The sequence below is a fragment of the Oenanthe melanoleuca genome, unplaced genomic scaffold (genome assembly GCF_029582105.1).
Source record: "Oenanthe melanoleuca isolate GR-GAL-2019-014 unplaced genomic scaffold, OMel1.0 S008, whole genome shotgun sequence".
Classification (NCBI taxonomy): domain Eukaryota; kingdom Metazoa; phylum Chordata; class Aves; order Passeriformes; family Muscicapidae; genus Oenanthe; species Oenanthe melanoleuca.
This window is the reverse complement of record NW_026612657.1, coordinates 124560-147701: the sequence shown is the minus strand read 5'-3', so window position 1 is coordinate 147701 and position 23142 is coordinate 124560. Positions and strand designations below refer to the sequence as shown.

The 23142-nt window shown below is 39.0% G+C and overlaps 1 protein-coding gene across 1 annotated transcript; it reads right to left on the bottom strand.

Moving 5' to 3' along the window:
- Positions 1 to 419: 419 nt before the first annotated feature.
- LOC130266275 (kinesin-like protein KIF20B) lies at positions 420 to 22439 on the bottom strand. The gene is made up of 16 exons (XM_056515592.1): positions 22391 to 22439; positions 22072 to 22173; positions 18270 to 18348; positions 17691 to 17777; positions 17446 to 17562; positions 17114 to 17252; positions 15100 to 15284; positions 13095 to 13143; positions 12256 to 12450; positions 11284 to 11395; positions 10754 to 10828; positions 10171 to 10317; positions 9585 to 9747; positions 8313 to 8607; positions 6862 to 7012; positions 420 to 534 (listed from the first exon to the last, which is right to left on the bottom strand). Exons 2-16 carry the CDS (start codon positions 22134 to 22136, stop codon positions 420 to 422), a joined length of 1974 nt encoding a protein of 657 aa, XP_056371567.1. The 5' UTR covers positions 22137 to 22173; positions 22391 to 22439.
- Between the last annotated feature and the right edge of the window lie 703 nt (positions 22440 to 23142).

Sequence of the window (23142 nt, the reverse complement as noted above, 5' to 3'; positions counted from 1 at the left end):
CCCTCCAGGGCTTCACAGCACAGCCTTGTGTTGCACACAGAGCGGAGGAATATGCGGCCTGTATCAACACCTGGTGGAGCAGCTGGCTGATCCAGATCGAGAGATGGTTGGGATGACCCTCTCTGTGCTCGCCCATATGCTCCAGGAGAAAGACCTCAAGATACCCAGCGCCACTGCCCCCAAAGCTGGCTGAGCCACTCCTGCCACACTTTGAGAAAGTAAGGCTCTGTGCCCACGGGCACTGGACACTGCCCGGAAACTTTGTGCCCTGGGCAGTTTTGGGCCTTTGCCCCCCTGAGCCTGGACTAGTCAGTGCTGAGCTCTTCTCCTTTCCTAACTTTATCTACCAACAGATTTACAATTTATTTGTAAAGACAAATGTAACATTCTTCTCAGAAAGAAGGAGGAGCTGCAGGCCCTCAGTGAGAGTGAGTGAGAGCAGCCGCCCTCGGGGCAGCGGGGGCCGCCAGGGGCAGCTGCAGGTGCCGGGCACGGAGCTGCAATCGCTGCCCGGGCTGCAGAGGGCTCTGCTCCCTGTGCGGACGAGGGGAGATGGAGCTGAGTGAGCACAAATGCCATCAGCCCCTGGGGCCAGCAAGGGCTGGGGATGGGAGGGAAACCACTCAGATTTGTCGTGGCCTCTGCAGTCAGCCAGAAAGTTTGTTCCTATAAGCTGTGAGTTTCCTGTCCCCCTGCAGACATCATTCCTTAGAGCCAGAGCTGCCTGGCAGCCACCCTCAAACTTCTCTGAGCATTTTCCTTGTGTTCACCTTTGCTTTCTTTACTTTTCCCTCGTCCAGATTTCTTCCTATTTCCCATCTCTGTTCCGTCCCCTTCAAACAGCCCATCCCTGCTTGCCCTTTCCTCTTTAGCCCCACTCCCCATTTCATTTCCTGAACTGGCACCATGGGAATGTGCCTTAGGGAGCAGGATCATGCTACAAGTGCTTCAGGAATTGTCTGCAGGCTCCTGCAGTGCCTCGTGCTGCTCCCTTGCCAGAGGCACCACAGGCCATGGGGGCACATCTGGGCTGGTGTGTCTGGGTGTGGGGTTCTCTGTTCTGGGCAGTGAGGAGGGGCTGGAGAGGCTCTGCAGGACTGACAGGATGGGCTTTGGGGCCTGTGTGGAGAAGCTGAGGGACCTGGGCTGCTGGACCTCTTGAAGAGGAGGCCCAGGGCTCATCCTGCAGCTGCTCCAGGGCTGGTTTCAGAGAATCCCAGAATCAAGCAGGCTAGAAAAGTCCTTGGAGATCATCAAGTACAACCTGTGCCCTGATGCTATCTTGTCTCTCTTGAGCCTCTTCCATGACAAACAACCCCAGCTCCCTCAGCTACTCGTCAAAGGATTCGTGTTCCATAACCCTCACCAGCTTTTTTAACCTTCTCTGGACACACCCCAGCACCTCCATGTCTTCCTTAAATTGTGGAGGCCCAGAACAGAATGAAGAATCAAGGTCCAGCCTCAGCCATGCTGAACACAGGGGAAGAACGACTGCCCTGGTCCTGCTGGCCACACCATTCCTGATCCAGGCCAGGTGCCATTGGCCTTCTTGGCCACCTGGGCACACTGCTGGCTCATGTCCAGCCTGCTGTCCATCAGTGTCCCCAGGTCCCTTTCTGCCTGGCCACTCTCCAGCCACTCTGTCCCCGGCCTGGAGCTCTGCAGGGGTTGTTGGCCAAAGTTCATGACCCAGCACCTGGTCTTGTTAAACCTCACCTTGTTGGATTTGGGCCCTGGATCCAGCCTGTCCAGGTCCCTCTATTCGATCCACACTCACAGCCAGCTTGGTGTCATCACAGTTCTGTATGGCCCTGGAGTGTCATAATGGTCTCCATGATTCCATGAGGCCGCACAAATTCATGAGGTGTCACAGTGTCCCTCTGGTTCCATGGGACCCCGTGGTGTTACAAAGTCCCTTGTATCCTTGGGCCCTGCAGTGCCACAGTGCATCCCTGGTTCCATGATGTCTTGCAGGGCAGCAATGCTCTCCTTCGTTCCACAGTCTTTCCTGAAATACTTCCAGTCATGGTGACTCACCCACTTCTCTGGGCAGCCCATTCCAATGCCCAATCACACTTTCAGTGAAGAATATTTCCAGGTGTCCAGCCTAATTGTCCCCTGGTGTAGCTTAAGGCTGTGTCCTCTTATCCTGTGACTGCTCCCTGGAAAAAGAGCTCGACCTCCACCTGCCTGCATCCTCCTGTCAGGGAGTTGTAGAGAGTGATGAGGTCTCTCCTGAGCCTCCTCTTCTCCAGGATAAACATCCCCAGCTCCCTCAGCTGATCCTCACAGCACTTGTGTTCCAGACCCCTCACCAGCCTTGTTGCCCTTCTCTGGACACGCTCCAGCCCCTCCATGTCCTTCCTAAATTGGGGGCCCAGAACTGGACACAACACTCGAGGTGCTGCCCAAACAGTGCTGAGCACAGGGGAAGAATCACTGTCCTGGTCCTGCTGGCCACACCATTCCTGATCCATAGGAGTCCCAGGGCTGGGATGAGGGAAATGCTGGAAAGGGGATGGGGACAAAGTGTTATTGATTGTCAGCCATGAAGGGTCTTAATTTTCATATCCATTCAGACTGCATTAAAAGATTCTAGGGGTCAATATCATTTGGACATGGCTGATATCCTTCTATAAACAGGAAAAGACAACAATACAAAAGTTGTCTCCGCATTGTTTCCAATAAAATATATTCACTTGCAATACACATCTGACGTCTTCCTAATTAACCACAGAACCGCCTCGGGCAGAACTGCGGCCAGGGCCGCCCAAAGCACTTCTGTTTCCCTCTCACAGCACCAATCGGCCTTCAACCGCGTTCAAATACCTGCATTACCGAAAGATCATCCCAAAAATATTCTGCTCATTTTTCCACTTTAACTGCTCTTCATCAGCTCTCTGATCAAATGGTGCCACTCTTCCTCCTTGATTTAAAGGCTCTATGAAGTAGCATCCTCATATTTCTCTTCTAGAAGCCTTTACTTTGTAACTGGAGTGCCATAAGGATGATGAAACAACAATAAAAAAAAGCATTCAGCAAAAAAGAGCTGAGGTTGAGGCAAGCGATTTTTCGAATATCTTAGAAGCATTTAAGGATATACAAGTATCAATGTGCAGTCATTTCTTTTCACTCAAAGTCAAGGTAGATAGGCTGTCTGAAAAAAAGAAATTTAAACCATTCCATGCAGGCATAGCTCTTACTGAACAATAAGTAAGCTATGAACGCTTCCAAAGGCACTGCTCCTACTAAACAAAAAGTTTCACACACAAGGTTTTTTGAACTTCTCAATTTTATTGGAAACAGAATAATCGTATAAAATTATATACAGATTTTAAAACACAATTTAAGCATTTATTGCTTCCTATATAAAAGCAGCCGGAAAAATAGAAGGGTAATATCTCCGAGCTCGGTAATATGAACACAAGTTTTGCAAGTTTATTTTGGCAGCCTTGGTCGCAAAAAATACTTGATTGTATGATCACTTTCTTTCTTTTTTGGTTCTACAGAGATCTGAAAAAGATGGATTAAAAGACAATTATTCAGCATTTCTTCAGAAACAAATGACATTCACTTTACAGACCTGTGTGCTCAACAGAATAGTTTTTCCCAGAATCTGTTTCCAGAGTTTACTTGAATCACTCTGGTGAAATGTAGTCATTCACTGAGAGGGTGGTCAGTCAGTGGGACAGATTAGCCAGGGAAGTGGTGAAAACACCATCCCTGGAAGTGTTCAAAAAATGTGTGGATGTGGCCTTTGGGAATATGGTTTTGTAGAGTTAACTCAGTGGTGTTGGGTTAACAGTTGGCTCAACGGCCTTGGAGACTTTTCCTTAATAATTCTATGATTCTATAACTCTTTTTTGTCAGGGGTATCCAGGATAGACAGACAATCTTAGTGCATCATAATAAGCAACACGTTCCATAAATATACAAAATCCCATTTTTGCTGGAACAAATATCAAAGTCCAAAGAAAAATATCATCTGAATGCAGCTCTCACTTCTAGTCTCTAATATCCATTTTGTGATACAGGAAGAGTTCAGAAAACATTTAAGCTTAGATTTCTCTAGCTTTCTCTGACTTCCACAGGATTCAGTCATTCACCCTTTCTTTCACTTCCAAGCTTCATAGCTCATTTTTTTGCTCAGCACTTCTGTCATTTTCTTCTTCCTCCTATGGACAGCATTTTGGGTTCTGCTGCATCCATTCATACAATTTACAGGAAATTCAATAGGCTACTTTAGTATGGGCAAATGCTTATCATAGCAGAGGGAAGAAAGGATGAACAGAACAAAGAGATGTACTTCCAACAGAGCAGAAGAATGCTCAGCACTACAGTTACTGCCTAAACCATAAAGCTGGATTTCTGAAACAATACATGAAAACCTGGCCTGCAAGACTCTTAGACTGGTTTAGAAAGAGAAGTAAAACACATCCAGAAGGCTAATAGACTGTGCTTTGAAAAGCATGGATGTATCCACATGCTATTATGCCCAAATATCACCTGGGCATAAATGGAATCGAAAAATACCTTTTGTGCTCACCTGTAAAGTTAATTGTATGTGCAGACCTTTACTGTGTTTCAGTCATGCAATTCCAAATCTGTAGTTGCCTTACTGGTCTCTATTTCTATTTCTCCCTTTATGCTAAACTTAATTGAAGTGCAACTACTGGAAAAACAAATTAGGACTTCACTGCTGTAGCCGAGAAAAAGCTGCAGACACCACAACTAAGGTATCTGTGAACCCAGATGTGAAGGTATGTCCAAAGAAAACAGTAGAAAGAAAAGACCAAGAGGAATGGTTAAGTAGAATAAATATATAAGTCGGTATTTTCAAACCTCTTCTGCAACTCAATTAGACCTTCAGATTTGTCTTTTTTCCCCTAATAGTTAATTTTAGGATTACAGCAAAACATTAGTGTGGAGAAGAAGGGAATCTTCATCACTTACTGAAGAACCAGGGCTATCCAGAGGGCAAGAAATGTCAGTTGTACGCAGCCTTCTTTTAGCTCGTTTTGGCCTGAGAACATTTTCATTCTCTTTGACATTTTCTGGTTCTGTAGACTTGGGAGAGCTTATTGTCTCAATAAGCTTCTTGGCTAGAAGACAAATTTTATTATAAATACATGTGATAGTTTTGTGAGCCTCAAAATTAAAGATCAAAGTAGGCTTTATTAAAACAGTTTAAAAATTAAACTAGTGTAGACCAAAGTCCAAATAGAACAATTCAGAAGTGGTATTTGATTACCAGTTTCCTGTAGCTGGAAGCAGTTTTCTATATCTTCAGGTGCAAAAGCTTAAAGGACACATTAAATATTTAAATTAATGTGCTTTTATACTATTTAAATTAAATGATGTGCTACTTAAATAGCACATTAAAAATCAATTAGGATTCAGATCTCACCGAAATCTCACCTAAAGACTACTAAGTTGAACAACAGGCTTAACTTTTGTGCTGACAGAAGCACAGTGTACAGTCAATTTTTTCTATACCTTTTTATAGTTTTATGAAACTAGTACTAGCTCTATAAAGAAAAGAGTATGTGCACTAGAAAAAAATTTTAAAATAAGAAACAAGCAATACTATTATCCAAAGAGTGAAACCATACAGGACATGGTAATGAAGGTTACAAAGCAGAACTCATCTGCTCAAATTAAGTATTCAACTTTTAAGTGGTCTGACTTTGGCTTCCATTGATAATAATAAGTACTGTCCTCCTGGAACCAATATGACAAACATAGAAATGTTAAAACATTTCACACAGTTATTATCTAAACTGTATTATGTCAGATAATTTAAAATGTACTCTGTAGCAGGACAAGCTTTCAAGTTGGTACAGGAGTTTATTTTAACTGTCCACCAAAATGACCAACTTTGTTTTAAACAAATAATGTCTTTCAGAATTAAATACTGGTGAATCCTGTGCTAATTTTAATTTTTTTTAAAAGCACAGTCACAGTAACCCAGAGATCACTCTTACTGTAGGAAAGAATAAAAAACATATCCTTCAATGGAAAGTCCAAGTAATTAATCTTCCCCAAGGCTATACCTAAACTTAACAAAATCCATTAATTGCTCTATATTCAGTTTAATGAAGCCTTCCAAGTATTTTCATTAGTCACCGGCTTTCACATTCCATAGAATTAATGTACATCAAAAAACGTTAACCAAGTTTCCACAGCAACAAGGGATTGCTGTGAACAAGGTAAGATTTGGAGTTTGGATTCAACCCTTGAATTTTTTAGAGCAGCATGACAAGTTTCTAATACTGCCTTCAGATGTAAGTACGTACAGAGTAACAACATTTTGGGTTTAACAGTTATTATTGCTTTTACGATAAATATGCATATATTTCACACTTCATCTTTCATTCCACCTGGTTTATATTTCACACTTAACCTAAGTTTTAGAATAATGTGGTCCTCACAACCAATATAATCTTTTCTTCTCTGCCATTCTAAAACGGCCAGAGAACAGGAAATAAGCCTTATTTAGAGTGTACAAAACTTTAGAGTAAATAACAGTACTGGAACTTTGGAAAAAATCACCAATTTTCTGTAGTCTCCCTTGTTTCTTCTTAGCTGACTTTTTATTTCGAGAATCTTGCCTTCTTGAGGGGTATTCTTTTGTAACAGATTGTGAAGCAGCCATCTGTACAGAAATACAGGATCATTGTTTAAGCTGAAAATTGACTTAATCCTCAAGTTTCATTTAATTTTATTGTACTTCAATGTTATTTTCAAGCTGACACATGGAGTTTCACTACAGACACCTTTGTTCAATTTAGTAATGATATCACTATACCAATCACAACAGTTAGTTACTAAAAGGGATATTTAGGGCAGACATAAAAATACCAGAGATGCAGCTTGATCACTGCAAGGCCCATCTTGTGATTCACTTCTTTCATCTGCATTTTCAGTGGAACTACTTGCATGCTTCTTGAAGATTTCCAGATGTTCTTCAGAATTTTCTTCAAGATGTGCTCGTTCTTGAGCAAGGCACTCTCTAGAGTAGAAAAAAATCAAGTCAGCTAAAAGCTAGCCATGACAGAGGCTAAAAAGTTATTAGCACAGTTGCCTATAAACAAAGATTCTTGCTTCTTTATTTTGGCACAACAAAACAATACACTAAACAATGCTCCTTCCCTAAACCAGAAGTATATTTCACACATGCCAGAAGAATAAGAGGGATACAAGTACACATTATGGAAAGCACTTAACCAAAAATATTTTTTCTAAGCTGCTTGAGACAGTATGTTTGGAGTATCACTAAAACAGAAATGAACCGAAGAATTTGTACATGTCACTCTTTCTACAACTTACCAAAGCAACTCTTCCCTTAGAAAGACTTCTACAAGAAAAAAACATTGCTTGCAAATTAAACACACACTCCTACCCATCCCACATGAAAACCAAAGTTTTCTAAAGAGCATTTTTCCTGCACTCATAATCCAAACAGAAACCAACATATTAACTGATGCAGTAGAAGATCAGATCCCACAGAAGATTGTGGTCTCTTACAACCACGAGAGATTTGAGAAATAAGTAAATTTACTCTCACTTTCCTAACAAGTAACTTTAAAACTACTTAAAGCCAGCTTACTTGAAATCCACTTCCTGCTGAAGAAAATAATGCATGTATTCTTGAACCACTTCTTCACGAATTTTCATTTCCAGCAGTAGATTATTTTGCTTTTCAGTAATAAGTTCGTTCCTCAGCTCTTCTACCAGATTCACCAGCATCTAGAATTACAATTAGTATTATGCTTTTCACAAAGAAATACTTTCCCACAAGTGAGATTTTTTTCCCATTTCTCAAACACTACGACACTTTACTCTGCAGCTGCAAAAAGTTTTTCTAGGTCTTTTATTAGCTTATTCATAAACAGAAGGATTTATGAGTAGATTGCACTACCTCTTTGGTACTAACAGAGCAATTTAGGTTTGCACAGAGTGGCTATTTCCAAAGAGCACAAAGTTTATAACAAAATTCCTAATGTTATCTTTAATGACAGGCTTAAGAGCCACAGAATTTGGCCTTTTATTTTCCATATGTCCCTTTTCGGGTATTAATGAAACCTCCAGGAAATGGTCTCCTAGTCCTCTGTTCTCCTACTCCTTCTCTTCTCCAGAAATGACTAAAACTGCTGTTTCTTAAAGAACAGTGTCCAGAGTTTTCTTGTGCATAAAATAACAAAGGAACAATCTTGTGTTGCTCAAAAACAAGTAAAGTCTTCTGTATATTGACCATAGGATGCCAAAAAAAAAAAAAAAAAAAAAAAAAAAAAAAGCAAGATGGAGGAAACCAGAAGAATACATTGTTTCAAGGCCCCATGCTATACTAATTCGTAAAGTAGCAGCCCTGGCACATACCATGTATTTTTCTTTTGACATAACAACGTTATGTTCTTGCACTGCTTCTTCTTTTGACATATTGCACTGTTCCTCCATCTCTTCATCACATTCATACACATCTTCCAAGATAGTATCTCTTTTCCTTGGGATTTGCATTCTACGGACATTAAGCAGTGATGAGTCTCCTGCTGATTTCTGGCAAAATGACAGATCTTGAGGAAGAACAGGTGTTTCCATAACTAAAACCTACCCAGAAAAAAATCAAGAACAAAAAGTTATTGGTATTTTTTAAGCTCCACTGGCACTTTGAAGACCTGCTGCACTCTCCTGTAGGTCTCTTGAGCAGAGCACTCTCCCAGCTTATCTATCTATCCTCTGTTCAGAGTCACTACTTAGACCAGTATCCAGCTAGAGTAGAATTTGTCACCTTATAGCCTAACCCTTCTTTGGATCCCAAGAACACCAAGTTTCATTAACTGATAACCTACAAGGGGCAGATTGTTAATTTCCTATACTTTGAGTTTCCAGTTATATTACACAAACAACATACTACAAAATCTATTTCTTTAACAACTCTATAACCATTACAGCCTGCTCCTTTTGGTATTGCACTTAACCTGCCCAAACTCCAAAGGCATGGACTTAACTGTCAACAAAACTTTTCCATGGCTTCCATTAAAGCTACAGCATCGATCCTCCACACACTTACATCTTCCAACTTTGCCAAAGTTACATCACTGCACTTACTCCTCCTCTGCTTCCACCTTCCCACTGAAACCTCTGTGAATGTAAAGACTTTTCACACTCTTTAGTGCTTAATCTATTTTATCAGTACTTCAGATGAGCAATATTCCAAGCTAAGATAGCAGTAGTATATGGGACAGCTAGAAGTGAGAGCATGTTGTATCTGCAGCAGAAATTTACCCAGATCTCAGGGAAATTCTTCCAAATATAGTAAGTCTCTTATTACACTGGATGTTTCATAGGAATCACAAATTTTCAGTAGATGCTTCCACCCCCACACTCCAAAGAAAAAAAAAGTCCCAATAAAGTATTTTTAAAAGCTCTAGGAGATAAAGCTCAGTCTGTTGTAATTAGAAATATGATTACAGTATAAAACAAAAATCCAGTAACTAAATTCATATTTCTAAAAGTGAGAGAATCTGTTCTTTTTAATGCAAATCAAAATTACTGATCAACAAGATAGACTAAACCACACTTACTTTTTGTGCCATGGCCGAGAACTTTAGCACATTGAGTGTTTCCTCATATGATGATGAACATTTGCTGATGTTCACTATCATATAGACCTTCCCTTTTCCACTGAAAAAGCCTTGAAGGAAATGCGTTAGCTTGCTTTCCCGAAAGGGTATTTGCCGCTGCAACCTTTAAAAGACAAAAGAACAGATGATCAGAAGTTTAGTAAATTTCAGTCAGCCTGAAGACTTAAAGTTTCACTCTTACTATGGCACTAGTGGCAAGGGTGCTTTAAACATAAATTTAAAATTTAAATTTTTTCCAAAGCTTCTTTGATAAGCCAAGCTCAGAACAAGTAAGTAAAATCACTAACTCTGTGATAGCATGTTTAAAGGATGTTATAATTTAAATGATTTAATTAAAAAGCAAAACAAGGCAAGTTTAAAGATAACTTCACTACATCAACAAGACCACAGTATAGACATCAGAAATCTCTATTTTTTTCCTACCAAAAACTTAAATGTTACTATATATATTTTAAACAACAGCTTTTAATCACTGTAGGCAATATCTAAAAACCACAACCAGCTGGTAGCTCATAAAAGGACTTACTTTGACTGCTGCCTGTTCTTGAGTGCATTAAGACACTTGCCTAGAGTCAGGAGAGAGGTATTTATATTTCCACTCTCTTTCAATCTGTCACCCTCATTGCAGGTCTTGGTATATCTTTCAGAACCAGCAAGATCACACAACGACAATCTGAAAGCAGACAAAGAAATATCACTGTAATTACCTTAAAGAGGCACAAATTATCCACTTTTAAAAATTATCACTTTTCCTCATCCTTCTCAAGTTTGCTTCCCTAATCAAATTTCCCACTATTTTCTGCTAAATATTTGCTCTACATGCTTCCTACCCCACCCCACCCACTGTTCATCCTCTTCCTTCTGGGGACTTGCACAGTTCAGGAGTAAAGAAGTCTGGCAGAACCTTGTGCTGAGCAGAGGTGACAAGACAGAACAGCACTGACATCTGATGCCTCGAGGGAGAGGGCCAAGTACTGTATGAGGCTGGAAGTGGGGAGCCACCATACATGCAGGAGGCTCTGCCAGTGAGCACTGGGTGCAGTACCAACACATCAAAATGGAAGGTCATTAACAACTGCATCACATGAGACAGACTGTTCTGAACTTACTCATTGACTCGGGTCACCCTTGGTGTTCCTCCTGAATCTTCAATTTTTAGTACTTTAATTGTGAATATTCTGTGACTAAAAGGAGAAATTGAAATCAGCAGAGAAATGATAAAGTAGATCAATACTTTCAATATATTTTTAGGCTCCACAACATCTGTTCAAAATGTTGCTTGTTCTGTCACTATATCTAAGCATTACACAATCAGATACAAACTTTTAAAGAGATCTTTATGTAGCATGTATTTTGCTTTTTCCTCTGATATTTAGATGGAATAAAGTTAAGTATGTTTGTACAGTATTTGATAAAATACTGTGAGCTTTAGTACATGTTCATCCTACTAAAGGATTGAATCCCTTTGGCTTAAACCATTGTGTCACACACTGCTAAAGGACACCAAAACTGAAACCTAAAAATCTAGACCTTGTAAAAGCTTCTTCTCTTCTCTTCCTAAAAACCATAAGCCATGTTTTGGTTTCTCCTTCCTCCCACTCACCATCCTATGCCCAATGCTATTCAAAATGCTTCTTACCTTCTGCTGGAGCAATTATTTAATTTCGTGCTTGCAATACTCTGGTGTTTCAACCCCAGTTTTAGAAGTCGAAAAGCTTCTTTAGAGTCTGAAATCTGAACCCACCGCAGATCTTCAGGAAGAGCAAACATGATAATTTTTAAGATAACATTACCAAAATAAGTATTATGGGGATAACATAGCAAGGACACTACATTTCCTTGAGGCATAGAAACATTTTACTACTCCTGCTTCAGACAGATGTGATGACAAATCAGATCAAAATGCCTCCTCTCATAGGAAAGGAAGGGTAAGTAGATAACATTTCATTATTCTGTTAGCACATTAAATATGTTTCATTCAAATTTAGCAAGCAACCTTAGCCTGAGCACAGACAAGTCAAAAAAGTAAGGTGTAATATGAGTAGAAAGCCCTGTAGTCATATTCAGCAAGGCAGAACCCTACCTTCTAAATCCTAAAATTAAGAACAGTTTATTCAATTTATACCACAGTCAAGGAGGGAAAGGGAGGAAGGGGAAGTCATATGGATCTCTTTCAGGGCCATCAACTTAACTGAAAAAAACCCAGCAAAATTTTGCCTGCAATATGATAACCATATGTCTGAAATATGCTTCTCTACAGAGAATACTGAAAAAATCCCAGAAACGACAATTTAAAAACCTGTTGAGCCAATTATAAGAACAGTTAAGAACTACAGGCCTCTTTTTTTAAGAAAATAGAAAAAAGCAAAACTCTAAAAAAAGTCCATTTTTTCCAGTATTTCTTCCATTTCAAAGAAAAATCAAGGCAGTGAAGTGCAGAGGCTTTTAACAGTTCCAGTCAATAGTAAAGAAAAAACAAGATTAAAGGTAGAGATACTTCTATTTATGTAGATTATTGTAGTAATTTGTTATTGAGTCTAATTTAAACATCATTACAGGCAGACCAAATTTTTCAAATTACATTTGGCAATTTGCAATGTATTCTATTCACCTTTTACAAAAGGACATCCCTTGATGTCTTGAGCGAGGCGCAGTGTTTTTCTTTTCTTCTCATTTGATGTAGGAATTAAGAGATCATAAAAGCGTTCATTGTAAATCTCAAAAAATGAAATCCAAACAGAAAACTTGATGTAATTTGTTGCAGCTGTGATAGATTGCTCTGAGTGTTTTGAGATATCTTCCAAATCTGCCAAGAACAAAAATATTACAAACCAATATAAACCTAGTAAAGTGAGTTTGGTTAAAAAAAATTAGTAAGTAAAAATTGATATAACAAACCACCCAAGAACCACTCAAAATCTAAAATTCATTAAAAAAAAAAATCCATTGAAAGTCCCACCCAATTTCCTAAATATCTGGAAGTCATATGGTTAACATATCTGCAAGAGAAAACTCACTACTACTTCCTTTTCTACTTTTAAATTCTATCAACCACATAAAGCTTGGTTAGAATTAGTCAAATCTGTGAAACATCTTTAGAAGAAAAAACTAAACTGACAAGATACTTCATTTTCACTTTTTAAAGTAAACCTAGTATTCAGGTAGCTTTTTAAATGCTAGCATCAAGTTTAGATAATTACATAGAAGTACTCTAAAAGTCTGTCAAGATATCACTAGGACCCACAGGATATAACTTCAGCCCATTTAATGCCAGATATTCTAACGATTTCATCCTTCTGTTTTCTGCCCAGATTATTTGCTCACTATCCAATTCACAGGCATATAAAACTGATAGGAAGTAATTTTATTAACATAGGCCAGAAGTCAGTTATTGATCTTAAGAAGGCTTATTTGCCAGCTTTAACTGCAAAACTTTCATATAAAACATACCCTGAGAATCTATAGGTGCTTTGTTGCTAGTGTTAATCTGGTGGTCTACCTGCAAAAGAAAACAAACTTTAAGACATATTGTTGACAGTACAAGTTATTTCTAATACCTCCACTGTGTTACTAGAAGGGAATACAGAGGGTTGCGATACGCCAATGCAAAGATCCTGGTTACACACTTGGTCTAGTTCAGTGCACCTGTATGCTGCTATTGACAAGGCTGTTCTTACCTCATACTCACCCCTGCCACTTCCCTTACATCAGTATACAAGCATTTCAGCTTGCTGAATTGGAAACAGTCTAGCCACAGAAAACTAGAGAGGTAGAAACCCCTCACATAAACAGGGCAATTCAAGAAGATTTCAGGACTCCAGTTACAGTTTAAACATTAGTCTTAACCTGCTAAATCCAAGGAACTCTAAATTCTTTTATTATTGGTATTTTGCTAATACTGGATTTCATATTTTTCCAGCTTGCTTGGCTAACCCCTGGTAACAGAGGTAAATGTAGAACACTCATTCATTTAAAAACTGAAATAAGGAACCTATTGCTTCATGATACATGTTTGAAATAAATTACACAGTTGAAGAAAAGTCCAGGTTTTAGTAAGAGAAAGACAATTTTCTTCTGCTATTAAAAAAAAAAAAAGTAAACCAAATATCTATAGCTAGAGCTTAGAAGGTTCATACACACACTCCCTTCCCAAGTCGTAGTTTTGGTTAGTCATGTTTTTTCAGACACAGAACTGAAAGTGCAAGTGCCTGAAGACATGAAATCCATCTATTAAAAATGTATGCTTAAGAGAATTAACATGAAATAGGAAAACTGGTATGTTTTGGTTCAGGTTTTCTTTAGTGTTCTGCCAAGAGTCTAATTTAATAATAAATTTTTCAAATAAAAACTTTAGGTAATAGGTTTTACACATATAAAACACCTACACAAACCTCTGTTGCAGCAGATGCAAACTTAGCCAGCAAATTTGTAGCTTTAAGTGTTGTTCTTATATAAACAGTGTCAGAAACTAGAAGGTGCATTCAAAAACACACGAAAGGTTTTTCTGAAGTCCTTTCTGAAGGCAGACAGAGCTAGATTCAACTTACTCCTGTGCTTCTGAAGTGAGTCACAGAATTTTGCTGCCACCTACCTTCCACACTGGAGCCCAGTTAGCCAACAGATAAAAATCAAGGCAACAGATACATACATTCCTTTTTCCTTTCAACACTAGCTATTACAGCCTTGCATACCACAAGGTAAATGCTTACTTTTTATCACAAAAGGAATTATCTTACTAGTTCCAAATCCTTGTATATGCTCAGCTGTATTTTACATTATTTCACTCATTTCAGAATTAGAAGACAACAAGAAAAAGGTATGGTTATATAAAATACAGATTCCCCATAACTGTAACTGGACTAAACAGCTTCAGAATTTCAGTCAGCTCCTAAAACTGGAGTGTAATTCTGGACTGCTCATCAGTGAATTGGGTTTCTGCTAGGCTTTTTTCTGACATCTTTAATTCAAACCTGAAGTCCACTAGCTCTATAGTCCTGCTGCTTCAAACTGATCTTTACTTCCTTTAAGGATATTTGTCAAACTGAAAGGGCAATGACCTCAAAACTATAAATTTCTTTCAAGTATCCTGAAAGACAGTACCCTCTTTAAAGGATCAGACCTACTAGCATCCTCATAGGTAAAGAAAGGACTATTTACATTCAGTTCTTATTAAGCATCAGTTATCCCAGAGGATAAATTATAAAGCTACAAGATTAAAAAAAAAAAAAAAAAAAGCTTAGTTTATATGCCCATGAAGCATTAAGCCACAAGACAAAAATCCCCAGAAACAGGGTTCATCAGCACTATTGCTGACTTTGCTGCTAATCTGAATGCTTGGCTGCCAGCAAATAGACACATCCATGGTTAAATACAGCCAGTCTCTTCCAACTGCAAAGAACATGGAGCTATCTAAAGATGCATGTGCCCATCAATATAGAAAGAGGTGCTCCTCTACCTCTTTTATGAGACGAAGTAATGAAGTTTTAATAGCAGTTTCTTCTCTCGCTTGTTTTTCAGTGAGCTTTATATAATCTCTACACCGATGGGGTTTGAGATTCATTTCTGTGTACAGCCTTCCTTCAAAACTTTTAAACAACATAGCCAGAGTCCTTGGCAGAATTCCAACATTACCTTCTGTTCCTGAAAGAACATACAAAAGAAAAATCCAGTTATTACAAGGTATACGGATAAATGAGGACAGAAAGGTAACACATCTCAAAGTATACATGAAGAGTTTGAAGACAACATACAGCAAGAAGTGGAGTTTGCTTTGTATTCTCAAGGTAATAGAAATACCATCACAGAATTTTGAAAAGTATTTGGCTTTCAGGAACAGTTCATGCTCTCTATCAGTAATGGGTATGACAAAACAAAAACTGCTAGAGTATTTTGCGTAAGTTTAGCCTTAAGGGAAAACAAATAAAAAACCCATGGCCAACAGACATGTGATAGAGACTTGCAGTTTTTCAACAGTACTTCGTAAACAGCCTTCACTGTCTCAAAGTCATGAGATCTTAGCTGCTGTCCTGTACTAAAAGCCACAGAACCTCCAAAACAGTTTATGCACACCTTGCAAAGACTCTTGAAACCCCACACAATATACCCCCAAACTAGTCTGATGCCTGGAAATGCTGAGCTGGAACAGAGACCAGACAGAACCAAAAGAATAAAATATGTATTTATTGAAAGGATATGCCTTGGGCAGTGCAAGACCCCAGCTGGGGATACACCCAAATCAAATCCAATATGGATCCTGGCCACAAGTTTTTACACTTTGATAAGTTTTGGTTCATCTCCATGTTGGGGTCAATTATCTAACCACGGCCCGAGACCATGAAGTCTCAGCCCCCTGGCTTGCCCCCTTTTCCTCGTCGTTATTTCTCCTTTTTGTGTACCAGTTGTCCTTGATTCTCAGGCTAGAAAGGAATTGTTTTGTCAAACTACCCTGTGAAGAGACCTTACTAACATATAACATGAAGTTTCAGAGTTACACACTAAGCAGCAGAGAATCTGCTAACATAATACATAAAAGCTAAAATCCAAGGCATTGGTCAAGCACAGGAGACTGTACACATAAAGAATTGTCGGGTTTTTGTGATTCATCTTTATTTATTAGGAGAGAAAAGAATATCCCATTCTTGCCCCAGACAAATGATAAAGTACTGGAAGTAGTCTTTAATTATAATCCAACAGAAGATTGCTTAGAAAAGAATGTCACTTCAATAAAGATTAGTTTCAAGTGACACACAACTCACTGTCCTTCTACTATTTCTTTGCATAAAATAACTGGTATTGCATCCAGAAACTGTTTCAATGTGAATCAAATCACCTCATTTGTTAAAAGGCTTTTAAAACTAACAGAAGAATGACATCTTCTGACCAGAAAGGATATAGAGCTTTGACAAAACAGAAATAGTGCACCAGGAGACAAGGCGTCCTAGGATATTATTAAGCTTGGGAACTCAAGCTAAGGCAGAAATACATGAAAATAATCAAATAAGTTTCAAAACATTTATTCTCTGCCTATAACTGAAACACTCAAATATTATTTCTTATTTATGCATATAACCTTTATAATAATAATAAAACTTCAGAAAATGCTACTCTGGTGTAGAGTGACTTACACTTTTCAAAATCTGTTATATATAAGATGTATTTTTTCCAACTCCCCGGGGTACAAGATACTTGGAGAAAAATAGAAAGATCACATACACCTGGCTGAAATTATAGAGCCTTCCAAAGTAATAAGACTGTTTAGGTTAACTCAGGTAGTGACTGTCTGTTGGCTGTTAAATTTGTTATGGAAGGAGACCTTTTGAAGACTATTAGAGAAGCAAATGGATAGAGACTTCCTTTTAAATGAAGGAAGAAGTTATGTTTCTGCTAGAGCTAATTCTTACTTAAAAAAAAAAAAAAAAAAAAAAAAAAAAAAAAAAAGTCTTGCAAGAAGAACTCATTTCTACTTTTACCTTGAAAAGTGTAAGTTTTTCCAGAATTCGTAACACCATATGTAAAAACAACACGATTATATCCATCTAGGAAATCTTGTACTTGTTGGTTCATGGTACCTTCAAAGAATTCTGCTTGAGTTGTTTCAGGGCCAAACACCTAAGTATTACCAAGAAATATTTATACTTTGAGTAATTATTACAGACTTTTAAAGAACCTTTTAAATTCTCTTAGTTTATAATCTTAAAGACTATAAAGGTAAAAAAATACAGTGTGCTTGATATTCAATAATGTAATTTAAAACAACCTATACCAGAAATAATTTAAAAACATTTGAAGACAACTCATTTACTTGCGAAAATGTGAATCTCTGTAACATCGGTCCTGCAGTTTTCTCACTTGGGCGATTCAAAAAGTGTTGGGGGGTCTTAAGTATAATATTTGTCGAGTCTTCAAGTGAAACACAGTCCTATTAAAAGGAAACAAGAAATGGAGGCATGAAGAGATTTAAAAGGGCTCAGCTTACAGGAAAAACAAACAAACAAACCCCCCCACAAAACCAATGCTAAGTATTTTTAAACGAAATGAATGTCACACCTTTGATCCGTTTTCTCTTTCCAATGATGTAAATGGCCTGACGCGGAGGAAAACTTCTATGCATCCCTTAGACTCCAATCTGCTCCTCTTTAAAAAAAATATTAAAACAGTTAGAAATGTGGTTACTGTCTTGAAAATTAGCACATGAAACCAGTTTAATTTCATAAGGCTGTTTTAAACAGACTTATATATCAGCTTTTACAAGTGCTTAGGCCCATGCAGAAGCTTGCTATGGTAAGTTAATCTTGCAGCACATTTATACAAACACTGCATTCAGGCCAACAAAAACATTCCATCAACTGGCAATCAGCCTCATTCATAGAAAACTGAACTGCCCCACAGCGCATAAATGTAGTGCCAAACAACTTAGTCTAAATCCTATGCACCTCCTTCAAACTAAAAAATAACAAAGAAGCTTTTCATCTTCTCTGTAAAATTCTGACTATTCTTACCTATGAAAGGAATAAGATTATGCTTTGAAAAATAAATATCCAAACAGTGAAGTTTTCTTAACTGGCTTGTGTTCGAGCTTGAAGAAAATTCAGAGGAGAGGTCTGTTTCAGTATCTTCAAAACTTACTTGTCCTTCTGGAGGTGGTTCAACGCTAGCAATATAGGATGATCCATAAAACTGCTCAGGAACCAAAGCGGATTCCATTCTGCAGGATAAAATAGAACTATTTTGTGTCTATTTTTTTTTCACTCTATTAATTTTTCCTGTGATAGTATGGATGTGATGGGGCAGGGATTTTTTACAGATTAAGTTTAAAATAAATCACTGGGCAATTGCTATTAGACTGTGGCAGCAAGGGACCTGGCAATCAGACACCACAAAACTTGTATTTTAAAGCTTTGGACACAACAATTCAAGGGTCTTCTAGGGCTACATTGCCATGTCTAGGCTACAGCAAAACATATAAGTTGTTTTACTAAGTAATAGAGAGAATGCAGTGCTCATTGAAGCAACAGGCAGAGCAGATGTTTTAGTTTGGACAAACTTAGGGGAAAAAACTTTTAGAAGAGCTTTTTAGGGAATAAACTTTTAATTTTTTATTTTACTGGACTTAAGAAAAAATATTTTACTTAGGGGGGAAAAGTGGAAAAAACTTATTTATTGACACATACAAGGGAAACACTTTTTAGCACATATTTAGATGACAAAAAAAAATTTTTACTGAGAGAGAAAAAGAGACGTGGACGATTTGATTTTTACTAGAAGGACGAGATGCTTTTTTGGCCGGTGTTTAGAGGCAGGCTGCAGGGTTTCTTTGGAGCGAGCTGGTGCTGATTTTCGGGAGGTGGGGGAGGGGGGGAGAAGGGAGAGGGAGAGAGAGAGAAAGGAAAGAAAAAAACAGCTAGCAAGCTTTAAACAACAGCGAGCTAAAACAAATAATTTAAGCAATATAAAGCTAAAAAATTAAGAAGAAAACTAGCTAACTAACAAACTAGGCAACGAACTATTACTACAGCAGCAAGAGCTACAAGCAGCAGCAGCTAGAGCTAAGCGAGCCACGGCAAGAAGAGAAAAAAACTAAGGCCAGTTTACAGAGCTGAGCTCAGGCGGCCCCTTCCCCGGGAGCAGACAGCTTCATGGCCAAGGGGGGCAGGGTGAGGAGTCAGTTAAAACACTAACTTAGGACATTTCACTTTTTATTTTATATTGTGATTATTGACACACGATTGGGATATACACTTATTAAACACAATATGAACATTTTTTTTGACTTGCTTAAACTTTTAACATTTACATATTTTTTTTGTTTCATTTTACAGTTAGATTTTTTTGAGGTACACAGCGGGTTGTTTTATTTTTTTGCATTATTTACTAAGTACATTTAGGTCTTTGAGCAAAGGCAATTTTTTGAATGGGTTTGCTTGTACTTGAGGCAGGATTAATTTATACTGTCTTTTTTAGCAATTTTTTGATATGGGCTGCTGGGACTTTGTTTTTATTTACTGTATTAAGGTACTTAGATTGGGCAGGACTTGTTTGGTTGGTGGAACTTCGAGTGTTGACTAACTAAGTGGCTTTTGCTAAATGCTGCTTTTAATTTTTAAAGGATTTTTTACTTAATGCTTTTAAGGTGGTTTTTAACAATTTATTGTACCTTTTTACTTTACTTGCAGCTGGTGCATGGTAAGGGATGTGGTACACTTACTTAATACTGTGTTTTTTAGCTTAGGTGTTGATAAGGTTATTTTTAAAATGAGTTTTATTGTTTGACTTGATTTTTTTAGGAGTACTATGCTTTTAAAGGACTTGTTTTTTTAGGCTTAGGATGGTGTTGCGGGCAGTGGCGTGAGACACAGGGTAAGTTTCTAACTATTTGGTGGTGGCTTTTACTATGGTTAGCACATAACGTTTGCCCTGGCGGGTTTGAGGCAGTGTGATGTAATTAATTTGCTAAACTTCCCCATACCTGTACTTGGACTACTGTTTTCCATACTAGAGGGGCTTTATTTGCTTGGCTTGCTTGATGGCAGCGCAAGTGTTACAATTATGAATAACTTGAGTAATGCTGTTTATGGTAAGATTTACTTTTTGGTTTCGTGCCTACTTATAGGTGGCATTTTTTTTTTGATGGCTTGAGGCATTATGGGCCTATTGAGCCAGGAACAACTTTTTTTTATGTTTCTAATTTAAATTTATTTTTAACTTTTTTATTTTTGCTGCTTGATTTACTCGATGGTTATTTTGCTGTTTTTTGTTAGCTTTACTTTTGGGGACATGGGCGTTTACATGGCGAACTTTTATGGGTAGCTTGTTTAACCGAGTAGCGATGTTTTTTTACTTTTTTGCAGCTTAGATTGGTTTTCCTCTGCGCTGCTAGCTTGTTTTTTTTTATTTTTGCAGCTATTTTTACAAAGCGTTGGCTACTATTTAGGAATTAGTGTAAAGATAGAGCTTTGGCTACCTTTTTTTTTTGGCAATATTTAAAGCTAGTTGGACAGCTTTGAGTTTAGCGAATTGACTAGACTTTTTTTTTTTTTTTTTTAGTAGCTTTTGCAACTTGTCGTGTAGGGCTTTATACAGCTGCTTTTTATTTTTGATTTGTCCTTACAATGCGACAGGAACTGTTGGTGAACAGGGTATAACGGATTTCCTCTGCCGGTAGCTGGTTGTAAGGTGGTGCTTTTTTAGCCCGGGTTACCGGTTTTTGTTTTTTGTTTGTCACACCAAAACTTTTTCCCTCTGGCCAGCTGGTAATTATTTTTAAGATTTTTGGGCGATTTAATTTTTTTATTTGGGCGCGCTGCGTAATGAGGGCTATCCACTTGCTTCATGTGGCACTGGTGGCATGGTGGGTGGAGGGAACTTTTTTACTGAACATTTACTTTAGCACTGGCAACCGGGGTGCCAGAAAGAGTTGTGCTTTTGTGCCAATTACTTTTGAAGCAGCTTGGACTTTTTTATAAGCAGCTAGGATTTTTTTTTTTGTTGGGGTATAATTACTTTTAGACTTTTTGTAACTTTTGCTTCAGAATTTTAGGGGTTGGCCTTGGGTTTCACCTGACACATTTTGCTACAGACTTTAAGACAGACTGTGGTTTTTAGCTGCAGAATAGAGCACATTTTTTACATTTGGCCTTGTCTTGACGGGACTAAGAGCTACTGCATGGGCGATTTTTTGTTTAATTTGGATGAAGGCTTGTTGTTGTTTTGGGCCTTAATGAAAATTTTTTTTTTTTCGAGTAACTTGGTAAAGAGGGCTTACAATTTGACTGTACTTGGGGATGTGCATTTTTTAAAAGCTTATAGCACTTAAGAAAGCTTGTGTCTTTTTTTTGTTAGTAGGTGGAGACATAGCTGTGATTTTATTAATAACATTAGTAGGAATTTGACGTTTTTTATTTTGCTACTTTACTTTTAGGAACTGGATTTCATGAGCAGGTCTTTTAACTTTATTTTTTTTGATGGCAAAACCGGCTTTTAGGAGAATTTGGATAATTTCTTTTTTTTTTAAACACTTCTTTTGCTGTGTTTTTTTACACAATGATGTTATTGATGTACTGCAAATGTTTTGGAGCAGGACTGGTTCAAAACCCATTTGCTCAGCAAGAGTGCTGGTTTCCTGCCTTTAATGTAGTCCCATTTCAATTTCCCCCAGGATAAAAGCTGAGATTTTAGTGTCATTTGAAGGCTCAGTTTTCTTATCTGGACTGCAAAAGCTAGACACAACTTTCAGCAGTTAAAACAAATGCCGCCAGTCTGCAAATGAGATACAGCTATACATAAACTAAGCACCAATGTTTACTTTCTAATCTAATGTCGCTTCTATTCTAATTTTTTTTTTTTTTTTTTATTTTTTTTGCCTAGGATCTGTATGAAAACCAGGAAAAACTTGGCCTGAAATATCATCAAAGCTTGAACGAAGACTGACCTGTTCATTAGCTGAGGCTGGAAAGAAATATGCGTGTGTAGTCCCGATCTGGAAGCCTTATTCATCAGCTGCACAAAGCCACACTGCAAAACTCGTATCGTCCTTTATAGGAAACATATTTGTTAGATGAGTGCACCCCCAAACCCCTCAGCCCCTCCCGCGCAACCGGGATGCCAGCGGGGTGAGCCGGGGGGAAGCGGCCTCAGAGAGCGCACACACCGCTTCACGGCCCCAGGACCCCCGCCTCACAAACAGCGCAACCCCCGGGTGCCCCCCCCCGGCCCGGTGCGCCCCCCCCGGCCCGGCCCCGCTCGCTCACCGCCCGGCCGCGTCCGGCCGCGGCTTCTTTCCGAATGGGACCAATGGCAGAGCACGGCACCGCCTCGGCGCGGGGCCCGACGGGAAGTGTAGTCCGCGGGGGGGGGGGGCCGCCCGGCCCGGTTTGCCCTCAGGCGGCGGCCACGTCTCGCTGGTTCGGAGCGCCCGGGGCGGCTCGGTGGAGGCTGCGGTTGTGCAGAGCTGTGCTGCCACTGCCACACGGGGCAGCTCAGCATCTGCTGCTGGTACAACAAGGTGAGGGGGGTCCCCAAAAACCCCTGGGAAAAGGGGGACCCCAAATCCAAAAACACCCCAAAAATACACACAGAGCACCCCAAAAACACCTGGGAAAGGGGGGGGACCCCAAATCCAAAAACAGCCCAAAAATAGAAACACAGAGCACTCCAAAAACCCCTGGGAAAGGGAGGGACCCCAAATCCAAAAACAGCCCAAAAACACCTGGGAAAGAGGAGGGACCCCAAAAAGAGACACAGAGCACCCCAAAAAATACCCTGGGAAAGGGGAAGGACCCCAAAATCCAAACACATCCCAAAAATAGACACAACTCACAAATAACCTCAGTCAGGTTCTATTACCCACAGATTGACAGACCTGTGAGGAATTGGCTGCCACAGCCTGTCACACACTCACCAGAGCTTAAGGATCAGTGAAAAAATAGGGACAAATATTGATGTGGTCACTCATCATGGAAATGAGAAGTGCCCCAAAGCCAATGTCAGTTTCAAAGGGAAA

Bases quoted from the DNA above. Each gene is read 5' to 3' on its own strand.
- LOC130266275 (XM_056515592.1), bottom strand. From the start codon at position 22,136: ATGAATAAGGCTTCCAGATCGGGACTACACACGCATATTTCTTTCCAG. The intron at 17,778-18,269 runs GTAAGTTTTGAA...TTTTTTTTAAAG, and splicing joins AACCACCTCCAGAAGGACAA to AGGAGCAGATTGGAGTCTAA. The intron at 13,144-15,099 runs GTAGAGGAGCAC...TTTCTTTTGCAG, and splicing joins TACTTCGTCTCATAAAAGAG to GTAGACCACCAGATTAACAC.